Raw genomic sequence first — 14,345 nt, 5'->3', positions numbered from 1 at the left:
GTGGTGGACACCTGTAATCCCAGCTACTGGAAAGGCTCAGGCAGGAGGAATCGCTTGAACCCGGGAGGTGGAGGTTGCAGTGAGCCGAGATGGTGCCACTGCACTCCAGCCTGGGCAACAGAACGAGACTCTGTCTCAAATAAGAAAAAAAAAAAAAAAAAAGAAAAATTAGAAAGACAGATAAAGCCATATGTTGGTGAGGATATGATGAGGATATGAGAAAATGGACGCCTTGAATCTGAGCACGGTGTTAGTAGTGTGGACAGGGAGAGCTTTTTTTGGAGAGGATGAGACAGAACTTGAAGCTGCACATCCTCTAGGAACAGGCAGTCCCACAGGAGGGGATGCGTGAGGATGACTCCAGCATTGTTCATGGTGGCCAGAAATTGAAAGTAGCCAGGTACCCACCATGAGGGGATTAGGTAAGACAGTAAGCGGGTGCTGTGGCTCACGCCTGTAATCCCAGCACTTTGGGAAGCTGAGGCAGGCAGATCATGAGGTCAGGAGTTCCTGACCAGTCTGGCCAATATGGTGAAACCCCGTGTCTACTAAAAATACAAAAAGTAGCTGGGGGTGGTGGCAAGTGCCTCTAATCCCAGCTACTCAGGAGGCTGGGGCAGGAGAATTGCTTGAACCCAGGAGGTGGAGGTTGCGGTGAGCCGAGATTGTGCCACTGCACTCCAGCCTGGGTCTCAAAAAAGAAAAAGAAAAAAAAAGGGAAGAAAATAAAAAGTGACAAACCAGATTTACAAACATCAGCGTGGAGTGTTCAAAAATAGTGTACGGAGGGGAAAAAATAAGAAACAGAAAGAGATTTTTGTTTCTCTGAAGCACAATACCATTTAAGGAGATTAAACATGCACAAGGCATATTTTTCAAGGACACTCCAATGTCTAAATAAGTTTCTGAGTTTCTGGAAGGTGGATTGCAAGGAATGGTATTAGACGGGGTGGGGGTGGCACTGACAGTGGAGAGCACAGGGTGGGGAGCTTCAGCCTGTGGGTGCCGCTTTTACATTTTTTAACGGATGGGAAAGAATAATTTAATTTGGGACTCATGAAAAGTATGTGAAATCGAAATTTCAGGGTCTGCAAATAAAGTTTTATTGGAACTCGGCCATCCTCGTTCATTTCCATATTGTCTATGGCTGCTTTTGCAACTCCAAATGAAGGAACTGAAGCACCAGACTCAAAAATGTGTACATTAAATGTGTGCATTTTTTTGCATATTAAGTATACTTCAATAAAACCAGAAAATGTTGGGTGTGGAGGTACACGCCTGTAACCCCAGCTACTCAGGAGGCTGAGGTGGAAGGATAACTTGAGTCCAGGAGTTTGAGAACAGCCTGGACAACACAGTGAGACCCCATCTTAGTAAAAAGAATAAAAATAATAAAGTGGGGAGATCTCCCCGCCTTAGCCTCCCAAAGTGCTGGGATTACAGGCGTGAGCCACCATGCCCGGCCTAACATACGTTTATTTTTAAAATTTAGCCTGGGTGTGGTAGCTCACATTTGTAATCCCAGCACTTTGGGAGGCTGAGGTGAGCGGATCACTTGAGGCCAGAAGCTTGAGACCAGCCTGGCCAACATGGCAAAACATGGTCTCTACTAAAATACAAAAATGAGCCAGGCGTGGTTGTGTGCACCTGTGGTTACTTGGGAGGCTGAGGTGGGAGGTGGGAGGATCATCTGAGGCCAGGGGTGTCGAGGCTGCAGTGAGCTGTGATTGCACCACTGCACTCCAGCCTGGGTGACAAGGCAAAAACCTGTCTCAAAAAAAAAAAAAAAAATCTGGTACTTTGGGAAGCTGAGGCAGGAAGATCATATGACACTGGGAATTCAAGATCCGCCTGAACAAAGAAAGACTCTATCTCTTGAAAAAAAAAAATCAGAAGCAAAGCAGCAGCTTTGATGGCAGCTATACTTGGGCAGTGGTGGGTTTACAAGGGTTTCATTTGTTCTAGATTTTTCTTTGTTTTTTGAGATGGAGTCTAGCTCTGTCAGCCAGGCTGGAGTGCACTCGTGCGATCTTGGCTCACTGCAACCTCCGCCTTCTGAGTTCAAGCAGTTCTCCTGTCTCGGCCTCCCTAGTACTGGGACTACAGGCACATACCACCATGCCCGGCTCATTTTGATATTTTTAGTAGAGATGGGGTTTCACCATATTGGTCAATCTAGTCTCGAACTCCTGACCTCAGGTGATCCACCTGCCTCAGCCTCCCAAAGTGCTGGGATTATAGGCGTGAGCCACCGAGCCCAGCCTGTTCTAGATTTTTCTGTACTTTCCAAACCTTTCACAAAGAATATAAACTGCTTTCATTGGAATACACTTTGAACAAGAGTAGAGGAATGTCAAAGCTGCGAGGAGAACCCCCCCAGCACCAGGTTTCTCCTTTGTTCATGGACACCCCTGTGGTGGCTCTGCCAGGTGGGGGTGGGAGTGGCGGGATTTTGTGGGATCTCCTGGCCTTTGCCTGCCTCATCCACCTTCACCAGCCTGAGGGGAAGCCTGCCTCCCATCTCCCCTGCCCTTCGGCTACAGTGCATGGATTTCTACTCTACTAAAAATAAAACAAAAACAGTGGCCTCAGTAGAAAGCAGAGAGGTTGGGCCTCCGAATGTTATAAAAATATTTTATATATTTTGTTTTCTGAGAGAGTCTCACTCTGGAGTGCAGTGGTACAATCATGGCTTACTACAGCCTCAACCTTGCTGAGCTCAGGTGATCCTCCCGCCTCAGCCTCCTGAGCAACTGAGATTACAGGCATGCACCACCACACCCAGCTAATTTTTTTTTTTTTGAGTCGGAGTTTCGTTCTTGTTACCCAGGCTGGAGTGCAATGGCGTGATCTCGGTTCACCGCAACCTCCGCCTCCTGGGTTCAGGCAATTCTCCTGCCTCAGCCTCCTGAGTAGCTGGGATTACAGGCACGTGCCACCATGCCCAGCTAATTTTTTGTATTTTTAGTAGAGATGGGGTTTCACCATGTTGACCAGGATGGTCTCCATGTCTTGACTTCGTGATCCACCCGCCTTGGCCTCCCAAAGTGCTGGGATTACAGGCGGGAGCCACCGCGCCCGGCCCACACCCAGCTAATTTTTGTATTTTTAGTAGTGACGGCATTTTGCCATGTTGGCCAGGCTGGTCTCAAACTCCGGGGCTCAAGCGATTCACTTGCCTCAGCCCCTCAAAGGATTACAGGCATGAGCCATGGTACCCAGCTGTTATGAAGATATTGTTTTACAAAAAAAAAAAAAAAAAGAGGTTGGGCCCCTCTGTGCCTCCTCCTCCAAGGAGCCCTCCCTGATTTACCCACCAAGCTGACCCATCTAAGTGACAAGTGGGTCATCTGAGCACTTGTCAACTCCTTGCCCTGGGTCATCTCATTTCCCACAATGCTCCTCCTCACAGCCCAGGAGCTCTGAAGGACTCACCCCCAGTGATCAGACTACCCTGTACGTTGTGTATCTCATCACATTCCAGTTTGTTCAACCCCCTCGACACGCCCGAGCCTCCGCTTATCTCAGGGTCTTTGTCCCTGCTGTGCCCCTCCCTGGAACATTGTTTTCCCTGACTTCTTTCTTTCTTTTCTTTTTTTGAGATGGAGTTTTGCTCTTGTTACCCAGGCTGGAGTGCAGTGGCAGGATCTCGGCTCACCACAACCATTTCCTCTTGGGTTCAAGCGATTCTTCAGCCTCAGCCTCCCTAGTAGCTGGGATTACAGGCATGCGCCATCATGCCCAGCTAAATTTCTATATTTTTTTAGTACAGATGGGGTTTCGCCATGTTGACCAGGCTGGTCTTGAACTTTTGACCTCAGGTGATCTGCCCATCTCGGCCTCCCAAAGTGCTGGGACTACAGGCGTGAGCCACCTCACCCGGCCGACTTCCTTCTTTTCACGTCTTCGTTCAAAGATGCTCCCTGGAGAGGCTATAGAGCCAAGAGCTGACCTTAGGCACCAAATATCGACATGTGCCTGGTACCATGATGAATACTTGACATGAACTGATTCTTTTTCTCCTACCCCTCCAACAAGATTGGTCTTGCCTAGGGTGGAATGCAGTGGCGTGGTCATGACTCACTGTAGCCTCGACTCCCTGGGCCTAAGCAATCCTCCTCCCTCGGCCTCCCAGAGTTCACAGGCATAAGCCACTGCGCCTGGACAAATGAACACATTATTCCAGTGATATTGTGCTACCAGGACTCCCAATTTGCAAATGAGGAAACTGAGGCACAGAGAGATTAAATCACTTGCTCAAAGGCTGAGGTGGGTGGATCACTTGAGGTCAGGCGTTTGAGAGCAGCCTGGCCTACATGGTGAAACCCCATCTCTACTGAAAATACAAAAATTAGTCAGGTGTGGTGGTAGGCACCTGTAATTCCAGCTATCTGGGAGGCTGAGGCAGGAGAATCTCTTGAACCAGGAAGGTGAAGGTTGCAGTGAGCTGAGATTGTACCACTGCACTCCAGCCTGGGTGACAGAGCGAGACTCCATTTCAAAAAAAAAATCGCTTGCTCAAAGATACAGAGCTAAGGAGTAGGGAAAACAGAATTGGAATCAACCCCATGCCTATCCTATCTGCTTCCCACACATTCTCTGCAATGATAATTCATCCTTCATCTATTGCACTCTCTTGTTTATTTATTGCAGTGGCTTTTTTTTTTTAGAGACAGGGTCTCACTGTCACCCAAGCTGGAGTGCAATGGCACCATCGTGGCTCACTGTAGTCTTGAATGGCTGGGCTCAAGCCATCCTCCCACCTTCAGCCTCCCAAGTAGCTGGGACCACAGGACTGTGTCACCGTGTTGGCTGATACTGCAGTGGTTTTTGTGTCTGTGTTGTACACTGGTTTGTCCTCAGTGCACAGAAGAATCTGGAACATAGTAGGCACTTGGTAAACACTGAATGAGAAGATACAGAAATGAATTAAGGGCTGGGTGCGGTGGCTCACACCTATAATCCCAGCACTTTTGGAGGCCAAGGCGGGCAGATCATCTGAGGTCAGGAGTTCGAAACCAGCCTGGCCAACAACATGGTGAAACCTTGTCTCTATTAAAAATACAAAAATTAGCTGGGCATGGTGGTGCATGCCTGTAGTCCCAGCTACTTGGGAGGCTGAGGCAGGAGAATTGCTTGAATTGAACCCAGGGGGTGGAGGTTGCAGTAAGCTGAGACTGTGTCACTGCACTCCAGCCTGGATGACAGAGTGAGACTCAGTCTCAAAAAAAACAACAAAAAAGGAAGATATAGAAATGAATTAAGACATTCCAGCTTGGCCCAAGCAAAGCAGAAATTGGGGCTGGCTACAGCAAGAGGGAATAAAATGAGACTCCAGAAGAACTTTTAGGACAGCAGCTCGCATGCAAAGAAGGTGGAGATCGCTATGTCTGTTTGTCCTTTTGTCCTGCAGGCAGAAGGCCTCTGGCTGCTCTGTGAGGCACGTCTGGAATGGTGGTTGCCTTTCAGAGATTTGGAGGCTGGGCCAGGCGGGGCCTCTGGGAGGGGGCCAGAACCGCAGGGCCGGGTGTTTGGGATAGACATAGAACAGGCGGGTGGTGTCCAGAGCTGGCCAGGAACAACACGGGCCAGCAAGAAAACACAGCTGGGTCCCTGCCCTCCAGCCTGTGCCCTCCAGTCTGCCGGTAGAGGCTCCGGCCACCTGGTGTTTGAGGCTGGGATGAGAACCTGGGCCCTACCTTCGAGACCTGCTACAGGTTCAAGCTGTCCTGGGTTTATTTATTTATAATCATTATTATTATTATTTTTTGAGATGGAGTCTCACTCTGTCACCCAGGCTGGAGTGCAGTGGCGCAATCTTGGCTTATTACAACCTCTGCCTCCTGGGTTCAAGCGATTCTCCTGCCTCAGCCTCCCAAGTAGCTGGGATTACAGGCGTGTGCCACCACACCCAGCTAATTTTTATATTTTTAGTAGCGACGGGGTTTTGCCACGTTGGCCATGCTGGTCTCGATCTCCTGATCTCAGGTGATCCACCCACCTTGGCCTCCCAAAGTGCTACGATTACAGGCTTGATGTCCTCGGTTTAGATCCTGGCTCAGTTCAGCCACTTCCTGGCTGTGGCACAGGACAAATGAATCCTCTCCTTAAGCCTCAGTTTCCCCAGGTATAAACAGGGTTGACCAGAGATCGAGACCATCCTGGCCAACATGGTGAAACCCGGTCTCTACTAAAAATACAAAATTAGCGGGGTGTGGTGGCAAGAACCTGTGGAGGCTCAGGCAGGAGAACTGCTTGAACCTGGGAGGTGGAGGTCGCAGTGAGCCGAGATAGCACCACTGCACTCCAGCCTGGCGACAGAGCAAGACCCTGTCTCTCTCTCTTTTTTTTTTTATAAAGACGGGGTTTCGCCATGTTGGTCAGGCTGGTCTTGAACTCCCGACCTCAGGTGATCCACCCGCCTTGGCCTCCAAAGTGCTTGGATTACAGGCGTGAGCCACCACGTCCGGCCAAGACTGTCTCTAAATGAATAAATAAATAAATAAATAAATAACCAACCAACCAACCAACCAACCAACCAACAGGGTTGACAGAACATTATCAGCAGAAGCAGCAACCGGCACTTAACTGTGTGCATTAATTCATCAATTCTCCACCTCTCTAGAGGAATGTGTAGGCCTAGAGAGGTGCTGCTGCTCACCCAGTATCACACAGCGTGAATCCGAGTGCACCTGGCAGAGCCCCCCGACCATGTTTCAAGAACAGCTGTCATTATTATTATCATTATTATTTTGAGACAGAGTTTCACTGTGTCACCCAGGCTGGAGTGCAGTGGTGTGATCTCAGCTCGCTGCAACCTCTAGCTCCCGGGTTGAAGTGATTCTCCTGCCTCAGTCTCCCAAGTAGCTAGGAATCCAGGTGTGTGTCTCCATGTCCAGCTAATTTTTGTATTTTAGTAGAGACAGGGTTTCACCATGTTGGCCAGGCTGGTCTTGAACTCCTGTCCTCAAGTGGTCTGCCTTTGCCGCTCAAAGTACTGGAATTACAGGCGTGAGCCACCATGCCCAGCTAGCTGTCACTATTATTATTTTGAGACACAGTCAGTCTGTTGCCCAGGCTGGAGGAGTGTTGCCATCTCAGCTCACTGCAATCCCTACCTCCCATATTCAAGCGATTCTCCTGCCTCAGCCTCCGGTGTAACTGGGATTACAGGTGCGTACCACCACACCCAGATCATTTTTGTATTTTTAGTAGAGACAGGGTTTCATTGTGTTGGCCAGGCTGGTCTTGAACTCCTGAGTGATCCTGACCTCAAGTGATCCACCTGCGTCAGCCTCCCAAAGTTCTGAGATTACAGGCGTGAGCAACTGCACCCGGCCCAGCTGTCATTATTATGAATCATTTGGGTGGCTTCTCCCAGGGACCTCAGGACAACACGGCAGCTGACATTCTGCACTGCCGGAACCCCCTTTCCTGGCATGAGGACTCAGTACTTCCTCTGGGAAGCACCCCCTTCCTCCCTCAAAGGCCACAGGGCTTGGGTGGGGCTCCCCTACCCCCACCCCCAGCATCCATAGCTGGGCAGCCAGGGACACCGTGATTGGCTCAGCAATGGGCATGTGACCCAGGCCAGCCAATGAGGGCCACCTCTGGGATTTTTACTGGTCCTCTTTGGACTAAGGAGCTCCCACTCCACTAAATTGGACATGGAGATGCCTGGAGCAGTGAGGTCACCTTCCTTTGACTGCCTGAAAGGGAAACCCCCCATGGTAAACAAGAAGAGAAAGACACCAAGTTAGATTCCTGATGATATCTGAGCACTGAGGCCAGAGTGGTGGCTCACGCTTATAATCCCAGCACTCTGGGAGGCCAAGACAGGAGGATCATTTGAGCCCAGAAGTTTGAGACCAGCCTGCGCAACATAACAAGACGTTGTCTCTACAAAAAGTAAAAAAAATTAGTGAGGCACAGTGGTGTGTGCCTGTGGTCCCAGCTACTCAGGAGGCTCAGGTGGGAGGACTGCTTGAACCCAGGAGGTCCAGGCTGCAGTGAGCCAAGATCGTACCACTGCACTCCAGCCTGGGAAACAGAGCAAGATTCTCTCTTTTTTTTGTTTGTTTTTTGAGACGGAGTCTTGCTCTGTCGCCAGGCTGGAGTGCAGTGGCACAATCTCGGCTCACTGCAACCTCCGCCTCCTGAGTTCAAGTGATTCTTCTGCCTCAGCCTCTCGAGTAGCTGGGATTACAGGCACGTATCACCACACCCAGCTAATTTTTGTATTTTTAGTAGAGACGGGGTTTTACCATGTTGGCCAGGATGGTCTCGATCTCCTGACCTCGTCATCCGCCCACCTCAGCCTCCCAAAGTGCTGGGATTACAGGCATGAGCCACTGCACCCCGCCGAGACTCTATCTCTTAACAACAACAACAACAACAAGATGTTCGTGCACCTGGATCCAGCCATGCCTAAAGCTGTCATACGTACATGACAACACATTTCCTTTTCACCACTTAAACTGGTCTGAGATTGATTCCTGCCTTGCAAACCAACAGCCTTGAGGAACTTTCCCCCAAACACCTCCCGCTTTCTGGATACTGACAAAGTGGCAGTCACCTAATTTCTCTGTATGGTTGCTACGGCCCTAAGGGTGACTGCACGATTCTCCCCGTTTTGTTGATGACAAGACAGAGACTCTAAGAGTTGGAGTGATGTGTCTGGTGGAAGGCCAGTGCTGGGGCCGGACCTTGGCATTCTTTTTTTTTTTTTTTTTTTTTTTTGAGACAGAGTCTCCTGTTGCCCAGGCTGGAGTGCAGTGGTATAATCTCGGCTCACTGCAACCTCTGCCTCCCAGGCTCAAGCTAGTCTCCTGCCTCAGCCTCCTGAGTAGCTGAGATTACAGGCACGCACTACCACACCTGGCTGTTTCGCATTTTTAGTAGACATGAGTTTCACCATGTTGGTCAGGCTGGTCTTGAACTCCTGAGCTCAAGTGATCCGCCCACCTCGGCCTCCCAAATTGCTGGGATTACAGGTATGCATCACCACGCCCCGCCTGGACCCTGGCATTCTGAGGGTCCAGGCTGAGCCATGGGAAGAAAGAGCCCCCTACTGTTTCCCCCAGCCGTTCTCCCCTGCCTGCAGCTGCTTACCTGCCGGTCCATCACAGCTGCGCTCTGTGATGCTAATCTTCTTCACCACGTGGACGTTGCTGGTGGCCACAGTGGGCGCTGGGCACATCGTCTCCACCACCTCCTGGCTGCAGAACACAGGGGGGCTCTCGGGCCCACCAGGCATTGCCAGGGCCCTCAGCCCTGCCCCGTAAGGCTCCAGACTCTGGGCCCGCTGTGCAGGGGCGCCAGCAGCTGTGCTGGCCACCACCTCTACCTCCCGCGGCCCTTCCACCACCCGGACAGTGTCCGCACGGACCGGGCTGTCTGGCGGTGGCCAGGCCTGGGGCTGGGGGTGGGCCTGCCGGGCCTGAGCTGCCTGCAGCTCCTGCCGTGCCTTCTTGAGCTGGGTCTCCAGCACAGCGACCTTGGCGGCAAGGGCGGCCTCCCCGTCAGGCACGCCCAAGTCCCGTTCTCGGACCCAGGTGCCCACACTCCGGGTCTCGGGTGCTACTGGGTCCTCTGGGGGATCGGGGAGGTCCAGGCAGAGCTCGCTGCGGCCCCGGCCCCCCGCGGGGTGGCCCAGGAACTTCTGGCTCTTGAGTTGCACTGTGAGCTGCCGCTTTTCCTCCTGGAGCACCGACAACTTCACCTGGAGCACAGGGATCAGCTTCACCTGCTCCTCCAACTGTCGAAGCTTCCGCAGGGCGCCCGCCATCTGCTCCCGCACGTGGGCCAGGTGACCAGCGCTGGGAGGCACTGGCGTGGACAGTCCCGAACTCCGTGGCGTTGGGGGTGGCAACCCCACGCCTACCAGGGAGCCCGTCGAGCCGGCCGCACTGGGGGTCAGGGAGCCCAGGCCGGCGGGTGTGGCCGCCTGGTCCTCAAGACGGCGACGGGCGTCCAGCAGTGTGCGCTCCACCCTCGGATTGAAGCCACCGCGGGTCTCCAGAGCACCATACTGAGAGTAGAAGCCGCGGCCGCAGTAGGAGTAAGCTGAGTGCCGGCTGTCCCCACTGGCGTTGGAGCACAGTGACTCGGTGGATGTCCACCAGGAGCCGGGGCCGCGAGGCAGAGAGCCCAGGCGGGGGCGGCGCTGCACTGCCACACGACGCAGCGTGTGGCCCTTCTCGATGTCGTCCACGTACTTGAGGAAGTCCAGGTCCAGGCGGTAGCCATAGGGGGTCTCCACGGAGTAGGGTGGGTCGGGCTCCTTGGGAGGGAAGGCCGGTGGGGAGGCTGGGCCGGGGGTCCCTGGGGTGGGAGAAACACCAGAACCGTTGAATCCTGCTGTCCCCATTCTTAGGGCAAAGACTGATGCCCGGGGAGAGGTGGGGTTCATTTGCCCAAGAGATGGGAGCCCACCTGGTGCTCGACTGTGTCTGCTCTCAGACCTCCCCGGGCAGGGCTCTCCCTCCCCATCAGACTCCGGGTGCTAGGCCATGTCCTCTCCCAAAAGCCCCCAGGACAGGGCCCTATCTCCCCACTTAGACAACCCCCTTTTTCTGGTAAGACTCTGCCACTCTCCTCAGACCCTCCCAGGGCAGGACTCTGACTCCTTCCTTAGACCTCTAATTGCTGGGCTGTGTGTCCCACCCTCAAAGCCCCCAAGGCAGGGTCCCCTGTCCCTCAGGCTTCCAGGACTGAAGCTCCCCAGGGCAGGGCCCTCTTCCCCGAGTCCCCTGACCTGGGAAGGGGGCAGGCACGTGCAGGACCTGGGCCATCCTCTTGTCTGCAGATGCTCCTCGGAAGTCACTTGAGGGACTGCGAGTCAGATTGCCTGCAGCACTGGCTGAGGCTTACCTGGGGAAAGGGAACCGCGGCAAGGGGAGTTAGGAGTCTGTAGGGGGAGGGGAGGAAATGAGGCCAGCCCCCTCCACAGCTGGCCCACCTGGCCCTCCACCCAGGTCTGGGACCCACTCATAGGCGCAAACCTAGCCTGGCTGCGGAAGGAGGGGCGGGCTCCCCACCCCCTCCCCCACTGCAGGTCTGGAACAAAGAAATCAAACTTCACTGCCTGCCTGCACATCTGTCCAGCCTCTGGACAGGCTCCAGCTGTTCCCACAGCCTGGCCTCCACATGGCCCTCGGGCTGGGGGCCCCCTAAGCCTAATAGGCCCCACCCTTCCTGCACCCCCTCCCCTCAGCCCAGGCCCAGAGCTGGCCACAGGGAAAGATGGGGGTTGAGGCGCTAACGGGTAGGGGAAGAGGGGAACCTCCTCTTTTGGCAAAGATCTGAGGAGACAGAGACATGGGGACAAAGAGAGGCCAAGCATGGCAAAGGGGATACCCAGTGACCCCAAAGCTGAGAGCTCGGTCAGGCCTGGACTGGGGCAGTAGAGGCAGGGGAGGGAAAGTTGGGGAGGCAGCTAGGAGTGAAGCCTTTCCCCTTTATGGAAACAATTTTCTCTAAAAATAAACAGTTTCACTGCCGGGCTACACAGAACTTCCTGCCCGCCTAGGATGCGTCTGGGCTTAGGGGCGCAGTAGGGATAGAGGGCCGGCGGCCCCGGGAAGTCATGGGGGTGGAGGGGAGGAAGTAAGGGGGCGCCTGGAGGCTGCAAAAGGGAGGGACAATGACAGCCTCTCACTAAACCCCCCTCAGCCCTGGAGGCTGGCCAGGGCTCTTTTGTCCCCAATATAACCAGCCTGAACTTGGCTGGTCCTTTCTGTTATCTGACCTCCAGCCATCATGCTGCAGAGGTCCCAACCCATCCCACCATCAGAGTGGATCCTTTCTGGGTGCCAGGGCAGCAGGTACCTTGGGAGGATGGGCCAGGTAGGGCACCTGCTGGGCATGAAGGCAGGGCTGGGGCTCCAGGGGCAGCTGAGCTGGTCCTTGTTCTCCTGTCCCGTCTTGCCTTTTCTCTTTCCAAGTCTCTCTCTGTTTGTCTCCACGTCTCTGTCCTTCCGCGTCTCTCTCTCTCTCCCTGTCTTTCCTCGCCTGTCTTCGCTTCTCTGTCTTTCAACACCTGGAACACAGGTCACCAATTGCAGGAAATTCGTTTTTCCATTTGCCTGGAGGCTCACCCCAGAGCAACAGGAAGTTGATCAAAAATATTTTCTGGCGACCAAAGAGAGATGGAGAAGCAGGGAGAGAGCGGGATTAGAATAGCTGGGGGAAGTGAGGGTGCTCCTGGGCAAATAGTAACAGTAATAATAACATCAACTCTTTTTTTTTTTTGAGGTGGAGTCTCCCTCTGTCCCAGGCTGGAATGCAGTGGTGGGATCTCAGCTCACTGCAACCTCCGCCTCCTATCTCCTGCCTCAGCCTCCCAAATAACTGGGACTACAGGCACACCCCACTACACCCAGTTTAGTAGAGGTGGGGTTTCACCATGTTGGCCAGGATAGTCTCGACCTCTTGACGTCATGATCCACATGCCCTGGCCTCCCACAGTGCTGGGATTACAGGTGTGAGCCACCATGCTCTGCCTTACATCAACTCTTTTGTCATGGCAGTTCTATGAGATGGGCAGTTATCATCCCGTTTCACAGACAAGGCGATGCAGAGGACACAGAAAGGTACAGTGACTTGCCTCGGGTCACTGGGGCCATGGGGAAGTGGCTGGGCCTGAAGGTGAACCTAAGCCTGGTGGATCCCCCCACTGCCCACCAAGCCACCACTCCCAGACTCCACATCAGATATCTCTACCCATTTCCCAGATATGGAGACTGAGGTCTGAGGGTCCTCAGTCATCTGACTGCCCTCGATGAGGACCAGAAGAAGAGAAAGGAGATGAGAGGGTGTGATGGGGAAGATAGATGTCTGTGGCTGAGACCCTTCTCTCGCTATGGGACCCCTGGGGAGCGGGAGACAAGAAAAGACAGAGATGGAAAGACTGGAGCCTACCAGAGGGGACAGGTAGGGAGCTCAGGGAAGGGGCGCGGGTCTCCCCAGCCCACTACCCCAGACTGGCCTGCACATCTCAGGGGTCTTCCCGGCCCTCTTCCTGCCCCAAACTTGGGGGAGTGAGAAGGACCCCGCCCCGTGCAGGGAGCGGGTGGGGCCTGTGGGATCCCGGGCTAATGGCAAACAGCTGCCGCTCCCCACGCCGGCCCAGCCGCCAAGCCCAAGCCCAGGCCCAGCCCGGCCGGACGCCCGGCAGTCTTCCCTTCGCCTGGGGCACGGCCGCGGAGGAGAGCGAGGGGGGACAGTGCGGGGAGGGGACAGAGGCAGTGGAGAGTGGGGAGAGGGGACGACGACTGGGGAAACGGGCAGGGCACCAAGAATCGATGGGGGTAAGGGGTCAAAGATGGGGAGGGGGCAGGGACGCGGGGACAGGGACACTCCAAGTCCGGAGAGTCTGGACACAGAAGGTGGAGTTGGAGGCAGCGGCTCGTTGAGACCAGCGAGGTCGTGTCTCAGGGTCGGAGGTGGGGGGTAGGACAGCAGGTGGAGGGGGTGCACACTCGATCCCCGAACCAGACTTGAACCCCGACCCAGCCCCGGGTGCTACTCGCCTGGCGCGCTCCGGCCGCCGCCGTCCGTGCGTCCCGCCGCCCGTGCGTACTCGCGCGCCGCCGCCTGGGCGCCCGGCCCTCAGGGGTGGCTCCGCCCCGCCCCGCCCCGCCCCTCCCACTGGCCCCGCCCTCCAGCAGGCCCCGCCCCCTCCAGCCGCCCTGCCGCGGTAGGGGGTGGGGGTGCAAAGGCGCTGGTTGGAGACTGGATCTCACCTGGACAGCAGGTGTGTGTGCGCGCCGGGGTGTCCGGCTTTGTCCTTCCTTCCTCCCTAAGTCCCCGAGGTAGGGTTCCCCCACCGCCAGCCTCCCCCAACCGCCCGCTGTCCCTGGGCCGCTGCGGGGGGCGGAACGGCTCGGCGGCGGGAGGGGGTGGGGCTGGCAGGGGCCCAGCTAGGGGCGGGCGCGGCGGCGGGAGGTCACCCCTCCCCCAGGCGGCCCAGGGCTGGAAGAGGCCCAGCGCAGCCTTGGCACACGGTGGCGTGACCGCCGCGCCAGAGGGGAGGCTGCACAAGCCCGGGCGCCGGAGCCGGCCAGACCTGGACTCTCATCCCAGACCCACCAAATTTTGCTGCTCTGTGCCTCAGTTTACCCATCTGTAAAATGGAGATAATCATGTTAGCTACCTGATAGGAGTGTTGAGAAAATTCACTAACCATTAGGAAGGGGCCTCACCATTAGGAAGGAGGTCCCTCGAGTTAAAAAGGCTCACAAGTGAGTGGCCTACTTTTGCAGAGATCTTTCTGGGAGCCCTTTAGTACACAGCCAGCCACTCAGTAAGGATTTAATAAATATTAGGTCGACAAGGTGGCTCAC

General features: G+C 54.8%; 1 protein-coding gene across 2 annotated transcripts in view; it reads right to left on the bottom strand.

The window, feature by feature from the left end:
- Window positions 1-13,829, bottom strand: part of KANK2 (KN motif and ankyrin repeat domains 2) — a 33,916-nt gene extending 20,087 nt beyond the window's left edge. The window contains exons 1-4 of one of the 2 annotated variants that reach the window (XR_010344362.1): window positions 13,746-13,829; window positions 11,830-12,040; window positions 10,757-10,872; window positions 9,112-10,323 (exon numbers count right to left, since the gene is read on the bottom strand). Coding sequence is in view for 1 of the 2 variants with exons in the window: in XM_064381852.1 (XP_064237922.1) it covers window positions 9,112-10,323; window positions 10,757-10,793 (1,249 nt within the window). In the remaining variant the exon portion in view is untranslated. Of the gene's footprint in view, window positions 1-9,111; window positions 10,324-10,756; window positions 10,873-11,829; window positions 12,041-13,532; window positions 13,589-13,745 lie in introns of those variants that run through there. The other variant, XM_064381852.1, reaches the window with a different exon arrangement.
- Between the last annotated feature and the right edge of the window lie 516 nt (window positions 13,830-14,345).

This window comes from Aotus nancymaae, unplaced genomic scaffold, assembly GCF_030222135.1.
Source record: "Aotus nancymaae isolate 86718 unplaced genomic scaffold, 86718_ANA_hifiasm-v0.15.2.pri h1tg000028l, whole genome shotgun sequence".
Lineage (NCBI taxonomy): Eukaryota > Metazoa > Chordata > Mammalia > Primates > Aotidae > Aotus > Aotus nancymaae.
The sequence above is the reverse complement of the archived record's forward strand: the minus strand, read 5'-3'. Positions and strand labels throughout refer to the sequence as shown.